Source organism: Pseudorasbora parva, chromosome 4 (genome assembly GCF_024679245.1).
Source record: "Pseudorasbora parva isolate DD20220531a chromosome 4, ASM2467924v1, whole genome shotgun sequence".
Classification (NCBI taxonomy): domain Eukaryota; kingdom Metazoa; phylum Chordata; class Actinopteri; order Cypriniformes; family Gobionidae; genus Pseudorasbora; species Pseudorasbora parva.
The window spans coordinates 52089037-52110148 of record NC_090175.1 but is presented as its reverse complement, the minus strand read 5'-3'; the positions used below and the strand labels follow the sequence as shown (position 1 = coordinate 52110148).

The 21112-nt window shown below is 37.7% G+C and overlaps 1 protein-coding gene across 2 annotated transcripts in view; it reads right to left on the bottom strand.

The window, feature by feature from the left end:
- Positions 1-17151, bottom strand: part of fn1b (fibronectin 1b) — a 33564-nt gene extending 16413 nt beyond the window's left edge. For both annotated transcript variants that reach the window (XM_067442213.1, XM_067442214.1), the window contains exons 1-16: positions 16814-17151; positions 16604-16729; positions 16264-16401; positions 15850-15981; positions 15347-15484; positions 14607-14768; positions 13749-13946; positions 12650-12832; positions 12244-12420; positions 10964-11116; positions 10729-10857; positions 10344-10484; positions 8079-8191; positions 801-969; positions 522-698; positions 99-227 (exon numbers count right to left, since the gene is read on the bottom strand). In XM_067442213.1, the coding sequence (XP_067298314.1) occupies positions 99-227; positions 522-698; positions 801-969; positions 8079-8191; positions 10344-10484; positions 10729-10857; positions 10964-11116; positions 12244-12420; positions 12650-12832; positions 13749-13946; positions 14607-14768; positions 15347-15484; positions 15850-15981; positions 16264-16401; positions 16604-16729; positions 16814-16973 (2425 nt within the window). In that variant the 5' untranslated portion in view covers positions 16974-17151. The remainder of the gene's footprint in view (positions 1-98; positions 228-521; positions 699-800; positions 970-8078; positions 8192-10343; positions 10485-10728; positions 10858-10963; positions 11117-12243; positions 12421-12649; positions 12833-13748; positions 13947-14606; positions 14769-15346; positions 15485-15849; positions 15982-16263; positions 16402-16603; positions 16730-16813) is intronic.
- Between the last annotated feature and the right edge of the window lie 3961 nt (positions 17152-21112).

Here is a 21112-nt window from a genome sequence, read left to right as displayed (position 1 = left end):
AATACTGTTCCATGCCTGGTAAGAAATATTCATGGTTGTTCATTTGTCTTCATGGCAAAGTTAGTTTTGGACCCTCTGCACAGTGACGGTCTTCTTACCAGTGGTCTGACTTGTTGTCAGGATGAGATCTGTATTTCCTTCTGGATGGACTTCATAAACTTGGACGTTGTACCTACGGCCAGGCAGAAGATCTTGGATGTTCACTGATGTAGCTGTTCTTGGGAGGTCTGTGTAATGGGGACAAAAAGAGTAGAATTGTTATCATTAGAAAATCTGAGAATTATATTCATAAAAGGTGTAATTAGTTCAGTTAGTTCCCAGTAATATAAAGTACCATATAAAACAAATTTGCAAGGATTGTAATCGGACAAGAATGGTCATCATATATTTTAGCTTCTTTAGCTATAGCTTTTTTTTGGAAGTTGGTCCAAACATTAAGATTCCTTTCCCACTGCTGTCATGTTAAGCATTAATATTTCTATTGTTTTTTTTACTAGTGGCATGTCTCTAACTAAACTCACCAATCACACTTGGCTGTGCTCCATCCTCTGAGAGTTCATATTCCACTCTAAACCCAGACACTGTGTCGGATGCAGATACCCAAGAGATGACGAAGCTGCTGGAGGTGATCTCGGTAACGGACTCTGAGGTGTCCAAAACCGGCTCGGGCTGGGTGGTCTCACCCTCTGCTTTGGCCACTGCAAAAATGGGAAATGATGTTGAATTTCATGTTTTGTTTCAATAGCAAGGTTTTTGAAAGTCCGATAAAAAAGCACTGAAGATAATAAAAATCTACATACGAGAGCCATACGTAGTGGTGAAGTCAAAGCGAGTGACCTCTCTAGGTCCATATCGCAGAATGCTGATCAGTTGACCCTCATAGGTCAAACCTGGTTTAAGCCCTGAAATGGTGTGGGAATTGATGTGGCCAGGAATGGTTGCCTCCCTCCAGGGTGTGCGTGTATTTTTCTGTGAAAGGAAAATGTTACACACTGAAAAATCTAGAAAAAATTCTTTTGTTTAAAAAATAAAACATTGTACATTTACAAGACTATACAAAAACAAGTTAATATTCTGCAAGGGATTTTCTAATACAATGTCTAAGGGAGTGATGGCACATTTGACATCTTTCGTCAGACTGCCGTAACCAATCTCTCTCTATATATTTTTTCTGTTTTGGAAATGTGTGGTGAAAGAATCTAAAATATTCAAAGATATTTGATATTTTTCTTTGAACAAAGACATTTGTTTTACTGTGTTTCACCCCCCTCTCTCTTATCAGTGGGGCTGTTTGGGATTCCTAAAGACAAAGAGATGTTGAGGGCCTGTAGGCCAAATGGTGCCACACCTGTAGTACAGTGGGGGAAGTTTGGTCTGATTGGTCAGTTCGAATGTCTCAGGGTTTCAGTCACATGGTCAAGGGAGAGATAAAAGAAGATTACAACTGTTGCTCGGGGTCTTTTCTCTGGGTCTTCTTCCTCTGAAGGTCTTTTCTCTGGGTCTTCTTCCTCTGAAGGTCTTTCTTTTCTCTGGGTCTTCTTCCTCTGAAGGTCTTCTCTTTTTCTCTGGAGGTCTCTTTCCTCTGACGCTGTCTTTTTCTCTGGCTGTCTCTTCTAGGGCCTTCTTTGGCTCTTCTCTTTCTCTCTCTTTCTATCTTTCTATCTCTCTCTATCTCTCCCTATCTCTCAGGTAACATTCTACACATGCTGGGTACGATTAATGGTATAAGTTTTATCATCTCATTCATCTATTTTGTAACTATTTTAAGTGTAACCATAACCGGATTTTGTCATTAAATTCTTTCAATTATAAATGATTTGCTAACTAGTTTTGGTTTGGTATTGACTTTGAAGTGCTCCCTATTGCAATACAATATAGTCACATTAAAGCAACGCTCTCCCACATATTTTGCTATTGTAACTGCGCTTATTTCCGTCGTTGGTATAAGTTGCAGTGGGTGGTTATAGACAAGAAATGTACAGTTTTCTACCATCACGCTGATAACGTTTCTTTAGTCGTTCGGCAACCCTGCAGTCAGAACCACCGTAGGCGATCCACCCTTACAGATGGTGCCGAAACCCGGGATCCCTTGCAGTGAATTTTCTGAAATTCATCAGAATGAGGACATTTTTCCACAATTGATCTTGTGTTTGGATTAAAGCTGGCCTTCTGACTAAGGATTGGGTAAGTCTGTTTTCATTGTTTATGAATTGCATGAAACAGAACTTCATCCAAGAAGAAGGTTTTAAACAGCTTCAATAGTCCCATTACTGTACAATCCGAGAATATTCAGAATATCACCTCGGGATGGAAGGGAACATTTTTGATAAAAGTGAGATATTGTTTGCTTTATGGAGCGAAAAAGTTGAGCCTATCTTGTCCAAACTTAAGAAAGAGGATATTGGAATCAATAGTTCAGATGATAAAATGCTTAATTGGTGGGACATAATTGGCAAACACCAAAAGAAATCAAAACATGGTGAAATAATTGAGGCTTTAAACTTCATAAGTTGTAAAAGGCTACATAATGTTGTGACACCATTTCTATTATCAAGTCTAGAGGATAAATGTAAAGCAATTGATTCTAAAAATGCTGAAGCAGAAAAGTCTGAGGCAAAGATTCAATATCTTCAAGCACAGCTAGATAAATTACTAGCTGATCAGTTAGCCCTGACTGAGAAGTGTAAAAATCACAAGGAGACCATTGCAGATCTCAAGGCTAAGCTAATAGCTAAAAAGTCCATCTCCAAAACGCTTAACAGCGATGGGACTAAAACGCATGTTCAATCTAATGAATCTGAAACGTTTAGTTCAGAAAATGCATGTGCAACTCAAGGAAGTGTGCCTATTTCAGTTCTTAAGGTGATGCAGCACCGCAATAGCGCAGAGTCATGTACCAGTACGCTTCGTGTTCAAGCATTAGAGAGTCATAAAAATCCTCCAACTCCAGGAGAACATAGCAGACAAACCTATGGCAAAGAGAACAGGTTTTGCAGTTCCTGTCAGAAAATAGGCCATTCAGAGGTAAAATGCTGGTCACTGGGCCGAGGTCGACCTCCACCTTACTTTCAGAAAGATAGGAAATTCCTTTCTAAGGGCAAAGATTATCGCTCATTTGCAGGTAAAACTCTCAGTGAGTTAACTGCATTGTTCATGCAAGGCCTTCAACTATTAACCTCACTGGCTAGTGGGCTAGCAGCCTAATAGCAGTGAGTTTAATAGTTAAACATCCAAATTGCAATGATCCTGTTTGTATTTTCAAATTTGTAATTGTACCAATGCATTGTGCGCATTGAACACATATTATAGTTGTTTGTGTTAATAAATACACATAGACTAGTTAAGTTCAGGGACGTGCACAGGATTTTTGAGGGGCAGTTGCTCTGACCTAAAAAAGGGCACCCCCCCAACCGAAACCCCCCCCTCATCATCTGTCCAATTACATATTATTGTTATTTCCATTATCATTATTATTTCAATGCCCCCTAGTGGTATTTATGTTCTGCTGAGGAAAATATTATAGGTGGGGCCATTTTTTTGCATGGGGGTCTGGGGGTTTCTCCCCCAAGAATTTTTTTTTTCCGTAGATGTGATTTCCTGCATTATGGTGCGTTTGAGGCCATTTCCCTTGCCTATACCAATAAAGAACTCAAACCAGTCAATATCAATAGTCTAATAAAAAAAGACAATATTAATTTAACTGCCATCAACAGTTTATGATCGTCCGTTTGTTATACCTTTCCGACAACGTTAAGTCTCACCCGACAACCGCGACAATCTCCTTCTAGTGCCGCTCATGCAGGCTCAGCCAAGGCGGATAGAAGGAATTTGGGGGCCCCAAGCAAAATGGACATGGCTAATTTTCTACAGATAAGCGGGTAATGATTAAAAAATGTTTGTAAAACTTTAAGAAACCATTTTTAAAACATCTATAAACATTACATAGATAGACAGACCAAATATTCCTAACACTTTATTAAGGGTTACTAGTTGGTTTGTAAACTGTCTATAAACATTATCTGGATGATTATTATAAAGTTGCAACAGATGACTATAATACCTTGTTAAATAGTTAATAAACAGTACCAGTAAAACATGTGGGTTGTCCTGATACTGTACTTCAAAATGCAACAGTGTAAAAATTGCCACACAGAATAAAGTAACTGTTCAAGATCCATTGGTAACTCATAAAAATAATATCATGTTTGTATAAACTGTTACTACCATATATCCCGACACTAGCACATTAAGATAAGATATGAAAAAAAATCATGTTCCTCTGCCTCTTTCTGGTTAAATAATGTTTATAATAATAGTTAATGCTATATTAACTATTCCAGGTTATTTATGCATAGCATAAAAATAGTTAGTATAGCATGCTATGCCACTTTCATCAAAACCTATTACAAAGCTATAGCAATTTTATCTCATTAAATACAATAAACAGTTATTCTGGAACAGATCTGCGTCTTCCTTATCCCGTTAAAAAACATCTTACAGTATGTAACCATATTCCGTCCGTTCAAAAAAAAAAGTTGCACAAAACTGTTCGTTGCAAGCAGCATTTGCCGTCAGGCAGGTAACGTTAGCTAACATAAACATATTTTTGCTAGCCTACCTGCTGCTAAATTACACCATTTTTGTACAAATAGAGCTATTTTATATTGTGTAATTTATCACTTACCACTATCTTGTTTTTTCTCTTTTTTCTTTTCTGGCTTCCTAAAGCATAATTCCGCTTCATGATCGCCGAGGAGGATTTGTATTTTGCCGGCAGAGATCGCGTGGTTGGGTGGCTGCTGTCAGCGACGACTGAGAGGGCCCCCTTGAGGGGGATTCCGATAACAGTGTCATTGCACTTTACTGCATAGACTATCAAAGGGGCGCTCAAGCAGTTTGTCGTTGCATTTTATTCTTAACCTGTCGTTGTCTTGGAGCCCCCCGGGCCAGCTCGGGGCCCCAAGCAATTGCTTGACTTTCACTTTCGGACGGGTACCCGAACATGGAAGTGAATGAGGCTTTGCGATTTTTTTTTTTTTTGCATCTAGGCCTACGTGAAATTCTGCATCCATTGTACGATTTTTTAATTTTTTTTTCCACCTCGGAAGGGCAACGTGAGTCGAGAAGGGCATATGGGCAGTTGCCCGGGCAACCTGAGCAACCCCCCTGTGCACGTCCTTTAAAACACATGATTGCTTTACTGTAAGTGTTTTATGAAACACTTAGGATAAAGGTTGTAGATGCTATGCATTCTAGGCCATGTATCTTGTGAAAATTGGAATAACGTTAATGCTTGAATTGTAAAGCAATTTTAAGTTTCATGTGTTTCTATGTTGAATTTGTTTGTCTCCTAAGTGGAAAACTCTGCTATTTTTCATATAGCTGAAGTAAAACCATGTACAGGAGCATAGAATTGCCATTTTGGCTACAGTGTAATTTACAATTGCATTAACCATGAAAATGCTTTCATCACAGCAGGATTCAGTCACTCTGACGTTTGCACTTTATCATGCCCTCTAACTCAAACATTGGTGGGGGGATATGTTGAGCCAACCACACCTCACTCACAATCTCAGCTGGCTGCCTGTTCAACAGGACCAAATTTGCATCACAATTGTAAACCCTCCTCACCATGTTTGGGCATGATACACACATAGCCACAGCTAAATGCATTCACATAGATTTGATCTTCACACACAAAGTCAAATCTACATCTGCCTCATAAAAAATTATTTACATCTAGACTGTATTATAACTGTGAATTTCTTCCAGTTATTGTTTGTTTTGTTTTTCTTTGATTTACTAATTCAGTTAGTTATTATTTGTCTCACCAAGTTAAATATCAAACTTTACGTTAGTATTTCTCATTCTTACCTAAGTGCAAACATTTATTTCATCATTGTATTGTAACAATGAATTTGATTTGAATGTGTATTTTGTCCATTTGACTTGCAACAATGTTTTTGATTTTGAACTTTTTTGATTATTTGAATTTTGTCCACTTGACTTGGAACAATGTTTTAGGACATCCATTCAACTGAATCTCTGTATTCGGTTACACTGAATACTTTGTTGATACATGAAAAAAGGGTTTAAAACCAGCAATGATTGTTGTTTTGTTATAATGCAATTTATTTTTAATGTTTCCAGAAACAATGTAAGAGCTTGTGAGATCTTCTTTTATTCTCAACCTTGACCACTTTATTAAGTATGTCGATTTAAGGGCTTATTGCCAGAGACCATTTAAATCTGACCATATCAAACTTCTGACCAATGACAAATGCCATGTATGCTTTTGCTCTTTGTTGTGCTATATGTTCTTTTAATCACAGGATACCTGCTGGACAAGTTCACATCCTGTGTCCTCAGAAAGAGGGACAAGCTTTTGCTCTAACCTTCAGTGACTGTTCTCTCGAGGTGTGAGGTATTCAATGGACGTTTTGCATATCAAAGAAGGATGCAACACCATTTGATGGAGCCTTCCCATGCAGGACTGCAATGAGAACAAAGATCGAACTGGCAAACTGCTTCAACATTTCTGGACGACAAGTCTGAAGATGACATCTACACACAACTGGAAGAATGTCTTTGTGTTCTGTGTCACCTCTGGACACTTTATGAGCGTGGCCAAAGGTGCCATGGGAGGACTGAAAGAATCTAAAATATTCAAAGATATTTGATATTTTTCTTTGAACAAAGACATTTGTTTTACTGTGTTTCACCCCCCTCTCTCTTATCAGTGGGGCTGTTTGGGATTCCTAAAGACAAAGAGATGTTGAGGGCCTGTAGGCCAAATGGTGCCACACCTGTAGTACAGTGGGGGAAGTTTGGTCTGATTGGTCAGTTCGAATGTCTCAGGGTTTCAGTCACATGGTCAAGGGAGAGATAAAAGAAGATTACAACTGTTGCTCGGGGTCTTTTCTCTGGGTCTTCTTCCTCTGAAGGTCTTTTCTCTGGGTCTTCTTCCTCTGAAGGTCTTTCTTTTCTCTGGGTCTTCTTCCTCTGAAGGTCTTCTCTTTTTCTCTGGAGGTCTCTTTCCTCTGACGCTGTCTTTTTCTCTGGCTGTCTCTTCTAGGGCCTTCTTTGGCTCTTCTCTTTCTCTCTCTTTCTATCTTTCTATCTCTCTCTATCTCTCCCTATCTCTCAGGTAACATTCTACACATGCTGGGTACGATTAATGGTATAAGTTTTATCATCTCATTCATCTATTTTGTAACTATTTTAAGTGTAACCATAACCGGATTTTGTCATTAAATTCTTTCAATTATAAATGATTTGCTAACTAGTTTTGGTTTGGTATTGACTTTGAAGTGCTCCCTATTGCAATACAATATAGTCACATTAAAGCAACGCTCTCCCACATATTTTGCTATTGTAACTGCGCTTATTTCCGTCGTTGGTATAAGTTGCAGTGGGTGGTTATAGACAAGAAATGTACAGTTTTCTACCATCACGCTGATAACGTTTCTTTAGTCGTTCGGCAACCCTGCAGTCAGAACCACCGTAGGCGATCCACCCTTACAGTGGAAACGCTATAGTGGACTTTTTCTATTGCCATTTGAGCAAACGGAAACGCAAAAAAATAACATTAGGAAACATATAAATAATATATATTCCAAAATATATAAGACTAATTGTTTCTTAATGTATTTTGACCTGCAAAAATTAAATATTGTCCCACTTAAGATAAATTTCCATTTAAATGCCAAATATATACAGTATATATAAAAGCCTCTTTCTTTTAGTTAATAAGAAAAAGAAAACATGCACAGTTTTGCAACTTTCCACTGAAATCCGTGATTCATTGTATCAGAGTGAAGAGTAAATGTGTGTTTTTAAGTTCAAGGACTGTGGCTTGTTTGTGTGTGATGAAATCTCATCCTGCACTTTTAACATCAGTGATCATCCATTGCTGACAGAGGTACACAAACATTCTCTGAAGGGACAAAATGTCTCTCGTTCCAGGAAACCGGCTTAAAAATCGATGTCGCTGGAATCTTTTTTAGCGACATAAATTGTCACTAAAACTATAATCACCAAAAAAATACAGATCAGAAGTACAAAACAAAAAGACTTACGACTCTCCACTTGAGGATGTATTGTGTAATGTGGGCAGATGGCGGAGGGTTCCACTGGATGGGATGGGAATTCGGCTGATTTCCAGCTTCTGTGATGATGACCCGAACAGGAGCTTTTGAGGAGGAGGATAAACAAATAATGATTGTTAACTTACTGTTTAGCTAGTTTCATATCGTAAAGGCCATTTACACTGCAGTTGTGTTTAATATGACATGGCAGATGAAACAGGTGATTCATTCACAGTGAATGAAAAGGAAAAACAAAGAAAAGGAGCGAGAAGTATTTGAAAACAGCCTGTTTCACATTAAGAAGAGAAGTTTGGATAAGACAATCAAATCTCTTGTCTGGCCAGATGTCTGAAAATAGAACAAAATGACCCCAGTTTGTCAAGTGAGGGGAGTTAAACAGTCCAGAGGATGATTGCATGGGTGCGGTGTTAAAAATCACACCTGTCCATAACATTCTGCACCACATTACCCTTTATTATCCCCAGGCTTTCACATAGTTTGGTTAACAGCTGCATGCAATTCAGCGTGGTGAGGTCATTTTGAACAATTCTGATGTCCCTTTCACCTCTGGCAGAAAATACACAGGCCTTTGTGGTGTCAAAACCAAACGAGAAGATGGTAACATTCACATTGACCCTTCAAAAGCACACCGTTCAATATACAGTGTTAAAGACAATCATTTACAGATGGTTTAGGTACATAGCGTGGCTGTCCTTTTCTTGATTCTGTGAAGGTCGTAAAAAAACAGCTCACACTTTCGTCAAAAAAGGCCAACTGCTGTCTGCTAACAAACGGCAACTTGTCTTATAGTTCTTATTGCTACTCCTACAGGCCATTTGGTTGCAAATAATCACAACTGAACATCAAACCATGGTATTAAAAGCTATAAATGCTGTTTGAGAATCACACTTGGTATTTTGCAGAAGTTTGTCATAACCATAGGCTAAAATAAAACTATAATGTTGTTTAAAGGTATTCCTTTTCAATGAATAACGACTAAAATTTGTATCAAAATCTAGCACAAAGCTGTCATTTGGCTTCAGAAGACGTGAAAAAATACAGCAGTGGACAAATCATATAGACTACTTTTATGGTACTTTCTAGAAAATATTCTGGTAAACATCTTCTGTTGGGATAAATGGCATAAACATCTGTCCTATCTGCCAACTTCAAATGGTTAATGTTTCCCCTGTAGACAGGTTAGATGGGGGTTGATCTGCTGAATTTCAAAGAGGCTGTTGATTGGTAAACGATGGGTGACAGCTCTTTTAGTGGGACCATTTGAGGCTTTTAAAAGAAAAACAAACATGCATAATCAAGTGTTAGTCAAGTTAAAGGAGGGTAATTGCGGGAAAGTGACTGTTGCATATAGGTGTAATTTCCGGGTGGGACATGCCCCCTACTACTTTTTGCCAAAAGTTGATTTTTTTTCCTCATCACTTTTTAAAAGCCACCAGAAAACGGCAAGCGTAAAATACAAAGAAACAGAATCTCCAATCCATCTTTCTTAAACATGTACATACATGTACACAAAATGCATTTGTGCCAACCAGACAGGCCTGATTTATAAATCTGTTTGAATCTGTAAACAGTTAATGTCATTAGTATGTGCACAGCACCCACACACTCTGAAACCGCATGCACTCTCTTACGTTGTGATTAACGAGATGAAGTAAAGAGAATACTTTCCATTTACACATTAAGATTAAATATACTAATGTCATGAATGGAGTATACAGATTACATGAAATCAGCATAAAAGCAATTGAATATTATATATGGAGTTGCAGTAATTTTAGCCATGCGCTATGGATAAAATTTAGGTTTAAAATAAAAAACAGGCCATAAAAAGCACCACCACTTTTTAAGACAAAATTGTGCTAATATAGTGTTGGCATCAACAGTACTGCTTCCTGCCTTTGAATTCACAGTAACACTTTATGTTAGGGTACAATCCTCAATATTAACTCATTATGATGCATATTACTAGGATATTAGCTGTTTATTATTACTTATAAAGCACATATTAATGCCTTATTCTGCATGACCATATTCTATATTCCTTAATCCTACCAAATACCTAAACTTAACAACTACCTTACAAACTATTACTAATCAGTAATTAGACGTTTATTGAGGCAAAAGTCATAGATAATAGTGAGACCCTAAAATAAAGTATAACTGATCTCACATAATTTTTAACCACTGTTAGCTGGGTCATTTATGAATGGGGTCTAAAGTTGTGCGATCTCTTACCAGTAGACTGCAGAGGCTCACAGGCCAGTTCTCCAATGCCGTTACCATAGCAGGAACATCTATACGGGACGCCTTGGATGACCTTGTTCCATGTCTGGCCAATCTCGTAGAACACCTTGGTCTCTGGTTCTTGGCACTGGTCTAAAGACAAATAATAAATGGTTTGTATAGACAAAGTAAAAACAAGCTTTCTTTCATTACAACTCTGACATGTTTACAAAAACTATTGTTTAAAATTCGGCTGTTCGATTTGAATTGAAGGAAACATGACCATTCATGTTGTAAGATACTTTGAACGTATAAAGGGAAGTTCTAACATTTTGAGAAAAAGGTTAGAAAAAGAAACAGAACAAAAGGCTGAACATAGCAACGAATGCCTGCTTACCGATGGCATCACATTTCCAGCGACCACGGCCTTGGCCAAAGCATGTGCAGTTCATCATGTAGCCTTCGTCATGGCGCTTATCGAAGGTCTCGTTCACGTCATATGTCTGTCCATTCACAACGCACTGGTCTGAAATAGGCAAGAATTTTCATGACATCTTTTGTATTTATTGTATGTCATCTGTCATGTCCAGAACTACTTTTGTGTGTGTGTGTATTTTAGAACATCTAATGACCTTTGAACTGAGTGTAGGAAATGCAGTTCCACTCCCCGCGTCCATTGCCCTGGCACTTGCAGCGCATCATGTGACCAAGTGTGTCATGGCGCTTGTCCCACTCGTCACCCACGCGGTACATGACATCATTAACAGTGCAGACTTCCTCATGAGCTGGATTAAAACGAAGAAAGGGAATTTATGATTGCATTAATACTTTCAACAAGGACGTCTATTCTGAATGCATGTAATGTTCGTTGTCCATTCTGATCTCATTCTCCCTGGAACAAAGCCAGGAACCATGTCTGGTCTGGAGTGGAGCCAGGCTTAAAACCCTGACAGGGGCGGAACCCATAGATCCAGTCAGTGGAGCCACAAATCAGTACCGCATTACATGGTCTTAAAAACTCGAACTCCCTTAATGGCTCTTAAATACAGCTTGAGAACTCATTTGCAGGCCACTGAGTGTCATGGCCCGAGCACATAAATGACCAATTAAGGCCAAAAAATCTATTACTGTCTATAAAACCTGACTTCAGCTGAATGTATTAAAAAGAATCAGTAAATTTTAACAGATAACAACCCACAGTTATACGCCTACTGGCACACTGAGTGAAAAATGTGATCTTTATGCAGCCATGGGCTGAAATCCTCCAGTATTTACAGTATAATCAAAGTTTCAGTTTAAAATTTTATTTCTAAGCTGTTCATAAATTTCCACATTTAGGAACAGTTTCCTCTGTTACCCCTAGAGGATATAACTTTATATCTTAGCATACAAAGCCAATACTGCTGTGGGGGAACTGCTTAGTAAAACTTTCTCCACCAAACACGGCTTTCCGAAGGTGGCGCTATGTCATATCTTCTGAAAGAGTACTGAATCTCCTGATCAAAACACATGCGAAGAAGATGCAGAAACAAGCAATATTAAATGTAATTATATTCATATGCAAAACAACGTGATAACCAACAAACAGCATATAAATCAAAACTGCCTAATGTTAATGAAATTAAATGAAATGTTGACCTAGGATGAGAATAATTTTTTTTTATAAAAAAAAAGAATGCATAAAGTTAAAATAAAACATATTTTATGTTTAAAAGCAGAGGCTCTGTTATTTATTTTGATATATTGCATGTTCAGATATTCACAACAAAATAATCTGGGGACAATGAAATTGTTGTGAAAATGATAAAAAATTCTGATGATGGCTGGTAACTTAAAAAAAAACTGCTGGCGGGGAAAAGTTAACAACTTCAAAAAGAAAAAAAACTGATCTAAATCAATTAAACATTCTCACCGGCCATGGGACAGAATCCATATTTACGATCTCCATCAAAGTCTGTAGTGGTCCCACACCACTTCATCCCATCACGACGGCCGTCAGATGTGCAGTCGGTGTAGTTGCGTCCATTATACTTGAAGGGGAACTGGCACAGAGCGCCATTAGAGTTTCCTCCACGGGTCGTCACATGCTCTGAAAGACCAAAGTAAGGAACAAGAGTGAAATCTTGAGCTATTACTTTACTAGTGAAAAGACCAGGCCACCATGTTTTATCTTTGGTCAACTTTGGTAAGTCTTTGGTAAACCGGCTTTACTAGAAATACAATAAAATGTGGCTTGGCCACGTATGGACAAGTATTCAAGTATGGACAAGTTGGTCTATGCAGGGAACCAAAAGAAAGAGGATCTGAGATGCACTTACGGTTCTTTCCGGTACAGAATGAGTACATTTCATCACTGTCATAGTCAGAGGTGGTACTGCACCATAGCTGCCCATCGGTTCGGCCCTCAGAAATGCAGGAGTAGTAGGTGTTCCCCCTAAAAACAAAGGGGAACACACATGGCTTCCCAAGAGAGTTGCCACCATAAACCCCGGACTGTCCATCTGCGTAAATCAAAGAGAGGGCAACATTATTAATGGCACCAGGGGTGTTTCAATCATTAGAAATGTGGTTTCATGTCCTGCCAATATTTAAAAAAAAAAAAATCTTTATTCATCCCCCAACTTTTGGGGAGATAATCAGTGCGTGTCAATGGGTACAGAATAAGGGTCAATGGGTTGGCCCAAACAGTTTGTTTTAGGTCCTATAGCTCAAACAGCAGACCATAGCACAAGCAATGCCAAGGTCATGGGTTCAGTTCGCAGCGACGTACAAACTGGTACACAGCAAAAACAATTATTGCTGCAATTATTTATCAAAACTTACATTTTACATTAAAATAATAATGTGTTTTTTCAGTGTTAGTGTATAACTCAAAATTGTAGTTAACTCAAAAGTTTAGTGAACTTTCACTTAGATATTTAGGATATCTCTCAATTAAAGTTGCTCCAACTTAAAATTTGAGATAACTTAAATATCCAACTTAACTAAACAACTAAAGTTAACAACTTAAAATTTTGAGTCAAACACAAACACTTACTTTAAGTTGAAACAACATACTATGACTTATTCTAATGCTGAATTTTAAGTTGTAATAACTAATTGCAGCAACATTTTTTACATTGTAAAACTCATATGCCAAATGCACAAAAGTTAAAGTGTTTGCCATTTTATGCAGAGACAGTAGAAAGAGGACAAGAAATGGGAAAGAAATGACTTGAAGCTATTGGTCACATAACCTCAAGTCTCAACCAGGTCTTAAAGTAAACATGGATGTAAAGATTCTATGACATGGATAACATACTGGATAGCAGAGTTGTCAAAAGTACTCTGATTGCCCATTGCATTCACACACTCACTTTTGACAACTCTACTGGATAGGGTACAAAATACCCCAGGATCCCTGAATTTAAACATCACCTTGCTCCTCACAGCTGATTCCTCCTCCAACACAAGTGCACAGCATCTCCTTGCTGCCCTGAGTTCTGATCCAGCTCATTCCATTGAAATAGGACACACCTGCATCGGTTTTACAGTTACCCTCCTCAAGAAGATCAGGCAGGACGTTGATTTGGTTCATCACTGTTGTAACTTTATGAGCCACAGAAGAGCCAGAACCTAGTCACAAAGACAGCAGAGAAATGCAGTTAAAGCTTTGACCAAAAAAAAAAAAAAATGCCTTTTGGGAATAAAATGTCTAAAGGGTCCTATTGGTGTTTTTAATGAAATTACGAATAAGTCCCATTGGGATCATGGGAAGTATGATTCTATGATCCTACTGAAATTCCTACAGGACATTCTGGTTATTTCTTGATTCTTGGAGTCCTACTAGACATTGTGCAATGTTTATCAGATCTTAATTTGTATTACATTGGAATAATTTTCTTCTGCTTGTTTCCTATACATGGAAATTACAGTAGGAACTTTAATAGTTTACTTTTAATGTCGTATAGAGGCATTTATCCTAATTTTGGGAATTTAGGAACTAGGTGCTTAAAGATCTAGTTTTGGTTTAAAACCATGCTTCAATCCTTGGAATTCCCATTTGGTCCCATTATTTACAACAGTATGTAATGAACATCTGGTTTGCTACACATATATGCTACATATCACCCAATGCAAATTTGGTCTAGAGCTTAACAAATGTTGCACCTTTATTTGACAGTCTGTCATCATGTAAAAATTTATTAAAAAGTGTGGAGAATTGTAATAAAATAATACAATGATGCTTCCAAGTCTTTTCAATCCATTCATTTTTACTAGATTTTGTACACTTACCAATGGCAGGTTGTGCATGGGAAGCAGAGTGTCTGTCACACTTCCATTCTCCACGACCGTTGCCTGTGCAAAGGCACTGCAGAGTGTTTCTATTGGAGTCGGTTTTGGTCCAAGTCTCACCAATACGGTGTGAGGTTCTGGTGTCCTGGTCATTACAGCGGTCTGGAAAGACGATGAAACAATGCCAAACATGTAGTCAAGGGGATGTGGCACATAACAAACGTGGAAACATTCCTCAAATCCATTCATCCCACCCCATCTCTTAAGATGGTCATGCTTGGCACAAGCTTGTTTAGGAAACACTTCCACACCATCACACTTCAGTGGATTGTCTTTATTTATGACCCATTATTAAGTGTTTTCCGACACTTTCCAAGCCGAACAGGTGAAGGAAGCCAAAATCATATTAGTATTTCTTCATCCACACCACTTCTTTTCACTGCAAGACTTCAACTTAAATAGCCCCGCAAAGTGCACACTGTAATTTTCCATGTGCATAATCCATCCCAGCCAGCTACAGGATGCTTGTAGAACCCATTGGTAATTATGTAATAAGGGTGTGCCATGTAAATAACTACAAAGTCATGAATGGAGACATGGGAAAATTGTGTGCTTTAGGAAAAAGAAAACAGGATCTTAGAAACAAGTAGATGTTTACTGAGCAACAAACACAACACAGAGGTGTTTTTAGAAAGTCTGTCACAAAATTCATGATGTTAAAGACATGTAATGACTCTTACTTCTGGAGGTGCAGGTGATGCGCCCGTTGCCCTCTCCCAAACACGTGCAGTCCACTATCATCCAGCCCTGATAGGGTTTCTGCCATGTCTGACCAACCACATATGAAGTTCCCATTGAGTCATCATAGCAACGCTCCGCTGTGAAGATACAGTAAACTTAGCATCTTGTTCTTACCACTCGGGTGTGGCATGCTAACATGCCAAATTTCCAACAAGAGACACATGCAGTTTCATCTGTATACTGTATCAACCAAGCAACAAATCAAAAAAACAACTAACAAACAAATAATAGCTAAATCCACAGGTCATATATACGCAATGTTAAATAAATAAATACAAATACAGCATATGCATAACCACTCATAACCTAACCTAACCCTAACCCTAAAAGGGAAATTAAATAAAAGTTGCAAACAACTTGAATATTTACACAGAATTATCTGAATTCCTATTAGTCTGCAAAATGTTTGCAAAGACAAATGTACAGCTAAACACTGTCTCACCAACGGGTTTACAGGTCCACTCTCCCTTTCCATTGCCAAGGCACACACATTCAAGCATGTAGTCTCCAGTGTCGTGGGGTCGAGTCCAGGTGTCCCCGATTCTGTATGAATTACCTCCTTCATGACAGCGATCTGTGCACACACACAAAAAATTACCAGTTTAGTAACGAGACAATAGAACAGTAGCACTTTATTTTACAGTCCTGTTCCCATGTACATACTATGTACCTACTTTAGTAACTACAATAACTGGGTAATAACTAGGTACTATCCCTGAACCTACCCCTGAATCTAACCTTAACCCATGTAGTTATCTTATATTACACACACTTTCTTAGGTAAGTACACAATAGTGCAATCAAAGAAATGCTTTATGTGAGCATTTTTATTTCATTTTTTATGACTTAGACTTACTTGCGATGGTACAGCTAATTTTGCCTTTGCCGGACCCAATGCAGGTACAGTCCCATATCATGCTATCCTTTGGTCGCTCGTAGGTCTCTCCAACTCGGTAGGAGCGGGCATTGAATTTGTCATAGCATATCTCCTCGGCTGCAGGTGGCAAAATGATTATATATTTACATCAATTTACATCATACTACACATTTATATTAACATTAAACATAACCAAACAACTCATTAAACGCGTTATATTTAACGTGCGTAATTGCGCATTATTGCGCACTCAGAAAAACACAGGTAAAATAAATAATAACCTTAACGCATCACAACTCATAATACAATAGTGTGATACCTGCTGGTTTGGATTTACACTTGACCCCTGAAGCCCCCTGACAAGTGCAGACGAGAGTGCTGTCCATGTACGGGCGCTCCCACTCATCATTCATCCTATAAAACCGACCGTTGTCGTTGCAGCCATCTACAGTTAAAAAGACGAAATTAGCATATATTCCTATACAATTTCATGTACAGTGGTCTGAGTTGCCCTGGATGATGAACTTACTTTCATGGATTGCTAAACTCCTGGCTTCCTCGTAGACCGGGTCCAGATTGATTTGTTGCTGCGTTTGCCTTTTACTTTTCCCTGAAGATTTTGGCATACAGTGGACAGATCCCCCGATGCACAGCAGGAGCAGAAGCTTCTTTACTGGGATACGGGCCATTTCCACCCGTCACGGAGACCAGTTTTGTGTGTATTTGTGTCCAATGTGCGGTGTTTTTCTTTTGCGCACTGAAGAGGAAGGCGAGGAAAGGTTCGCAGATGCTGGTTGTCTTTGCGCACGTTGGATTTTCAGCTGCCTTCCCCTGACTGTACTGAACCTCCACCGTCAAGCTGATGTGGGACGAGTGCTCTTTTAAAGGAGGATTTTATCCAGCCCAGTGTGTGGGGGGGGAGAGAGAGAGAGAGAGAGAGAGAGAGAGAGAGAGAGAGAGAGAGAGAGAGAGAGAGAGAGAGAGAGAGAGAGAGAGAGAGAGAATGTGTCTGTGTGTGTGTGTGTGTGTGTGTGTGTGTGTGTGTGTGTGTGTGTGTGTTTGGGGGCTTGAGGGGAGGGATCTCTCACCCTCTCCAGTCTCGCGTGCGTCAGTGTCGGGAAATCTGGCACAACACAACACAAGCATCACCTGCGCAGTCATAAACCCGCAGGTAACTGTCACATAGAGTTCACAATTATTCAGAGTTAAACACGTATCTATCTATCTATCTATCTATCTATCTATCTATCTATCTATCTATCTATCTATCTATCTATCTATCTATCTATCTATCTATCTATCTATCTATCTATCTATCTATCTATCTATCTATCTATCTATCTATCTATCTATCTATCTATCTATCTATCTATCTATCTATCTGTGTCTGTCTGTCTAATCATCCCCCCCCCCCCAACTTAGATGACAATCAAATAACATTTTGTTGTGTGGTATTTTTGTCATCTGTTTGTCTTTGGTGTACCTTTTAAAATAGGCTCTTTTCCCTCAGCACTTAAGGTTTTTTTTTTTTTTTTGCTTAGCATAAGATTTATCCTCCATGCTGAATAAAGAGAAAAGAGAGCAGAGCAATTCTGAGCATACAAATTACCCATCATGCCTTGAGTTTTTTTTATGGGTGGAAAGTATGTGATATTGCTGGTGCATGTTTTCGTCTAGCTTATCCTGGAAGTCACAGAGTAGAAAGGGAAATAGCTGCTGGCTACAAAACAATATTTAGTACTATGAGGCCTAAACACACGTTCATTTACAGGAACCGATGTCCAGTGGTGTCCTTGTCTAGGCATGCGGCTCATTATCAAATTCTCATCATTGCCCACAATGCCAGCGGTCTACTGTTGCAAGTTTGTTCAGTTTTGTCATCCAACTCTTTCCTTTTCACATCTGTGAAACGCATCAGAAGGACTTTTGGTATTAGTCATTATAATCAGTCCATGAAAGTTTGAGTGCTGCTGTCCTAAAAGAAAAAAAAAAGACAAAATACTAAGATATTCATAATTCACATTCATTGTTCAGCTTTACACTAAAACTGTAAGCTAATATAATTTGTAATGAAAAACAAGTTATATTAAATTAAAAAAGTAAATAAACATCATGCATATGAAATAATTTTAAGTTAAAAAGAAAAAAGTTATGTGGAATTGTCAAACTTACTTTTTTCAATTAAGCATTAAGTTTATTAATAATTTTAAGACAACTGGTTTCCTCACTTTTTTAAGTAAAGTAAACTGATCACTTTAGTTTATACAGTGTAGACATTTTTTCCACCTTTAGGACTTTCTGATTGACCAATCAGAATCAAGCATTCCACATTGAATAATAGACAAGTAACCTGAGAAAAAAAAAAAACGTATATATATATATATATATATATATATATATATATATATATATATATATATATATATATATATATATATATATATATATATATATATATATATATATATATATATATATATATATATATATATATATATATATATATATATATATATATAAGTAATCTAACCTGTGAAAAAGTAATTGCCTCCATAGTCAAGAAAAACTAGAAATCAGTTATAACAAGCAGGACTTCTCATGCTTAAATTTAATTCTACCGCATATAGAAAGCATCTACAGGTGCACAATGCTTTTAAAGAGGACTTCAAAACAATCAAGAACTTATGAAGCGGTGACATGAATATGTTTTTATATTAAAGAATAAAATGAATTGTGTCTTTACTTAGGTTCCCTAATGTTGCTCTTGTCAGTTCTTTTCAGGGCGGTAAACCTTTTCATAAAACTGTGATTTTTTAAAAAAAAGTTGTAAATAAAGCAAAAAAAAAATTGTAGTATGTACGCTTTAAAAGAAAATTATATTCCAGTCTTTTATTTTAACACTTGAAATTCAATGCAATGTGTTATTTCTTTGTGAAATTTACTAGCAATTTCGAGTGAAAACTGTTTCTACACCTTTTTTTTTTCAATGTATGGTACATACTCACAAGGTCTTCTCTGTATGAAGCCGTCTCACCCCATATCCAGTTACAGTGAAGCACTGTTGTAAGGGACTGTCTGAATCAGAAGCAAACAAGCACTCTCACAAACACCGCAGGCACAGAGCAAAGGCAAGGCGACCATTTGACAAGTTCAAAAACCTCATGATTCAGAAGTGAATTGACATAACAGGCCGTGACTCAATGACAGGCAGGTGAGCTCATCAACACAGAGATACAGCCTCTACTCGCCTTTAGCCTCCAGCTGTTTTTTTCCACTGCAATATTAGTGCATGTTTAATGTATATGCTAAAGAATCAACAGAGGATTCACTATTTAAACAAAATGTCAATGAGAAAGCCTTGCTCTAGTATATAGTTGCATAAGAGAGTGTATCTGTGTAGAGTTAGTTTAATATAAAGTCAGTGTGATTGGTGTGTGCAGTAGATCTACTTCATAGCACTTTGCTGAACTTTTCCCCTCAAAACTGATGCAAAACAGGACTTCACTGACAGGGCCGTCCCACGTTCTCCAAAGGTTTACAAGCCCTCTATTTCGTCAAGTGCAACAAGATATTTGCTCACTAAGCAATTTGCCTTTCATTCCATGTGTCTTTAGAATTCATTTTCAGTTGTGGATCTAAAAGATAAAATATAAGCTCCAAAATAGGTAAAGCACTTAGGAAACTGGGAGTGTCAATATATAGTTAATTAGCCACAATTACTTTTTTGATTTCAGAAGTGCAGATTTTTATCTTTCTTCAAACCTTATTTGATATCAAATTTCTCAGTTTTTCCTTTCAGTTCGGCACTGCCCAACATTGACTGATCACTATTAACTAGTTGCTTATTAGCATGCATATTACTATGATGTTGACTGTTTATTAGTACAAATAAAGCACATATTAATGCCTTATTCTGCATGACCATATTTTAAACCCCCTAACCCAATACCTAAACTTAACAACTACCTTAATAACTATTGATAGGCATTAATCATGAGTGTATTGAGGCAAAAGTCATAAGAATGGAACTATTATCTAAAGTGACTAACTTTCTTTTTAGTTGGATTGGTTGTTAAACAGTTATCGTATATTCAAAGTTGCTTTGAACATGGTTTATATCTCAGTTCTTTGAAAGTTCCAGTAACACCGGATGGTCTACCTGGTTAACTTTACAAAAATCTGAACATTCATAAAGGCTGTTCATAATAATGATAAATCTTTCTAAATATAAAATAATAGTTGAGTCCACAACACAGCTTTAATTATAACGGCACAAAAAATATATTGTTGGAATCACTTTAGAAATAATTTTATTTTTTTCAGCCGATGAACAATAAAATTGGCCAACCGAAAAACATTCCGCTTTAAAAAGAGCTTGAGCATTTAAAGCTGCAGACGACAAAACTTGTTCTTTGATGTGCACACTAATATAGTTATCATTACGGTTATCTTTATAGTCCCTGGTCTTGGTGTGAACGGGCCTTAACAGTGATTTAAGTGCACAGGCACAGATATATCCCAGACCACCTTGCTGATAAATGACCTGACATTCTCCAAGTCTCCCAGAAAGGCTAGCCTACATGCTTCTCTTGCCCTCAAATTACTCTTTCACCTTGCCTGAGAGAAAATTCATGAATATGATTGTAACTGATTGTAGTTATGTAGTTTTCTGCAGTAAGTGACTGAATCAGTCTTAGTCAAATGTGAGATGGACCATCCCTTGTTGACCATTATTTGAATTTATCTTCTGCTATGAGAGTTATTAACTGTTTGTTTAAACAATTCCTCACTTAAAGCGTTCCCAAATTATATACAGATGGCATATTAC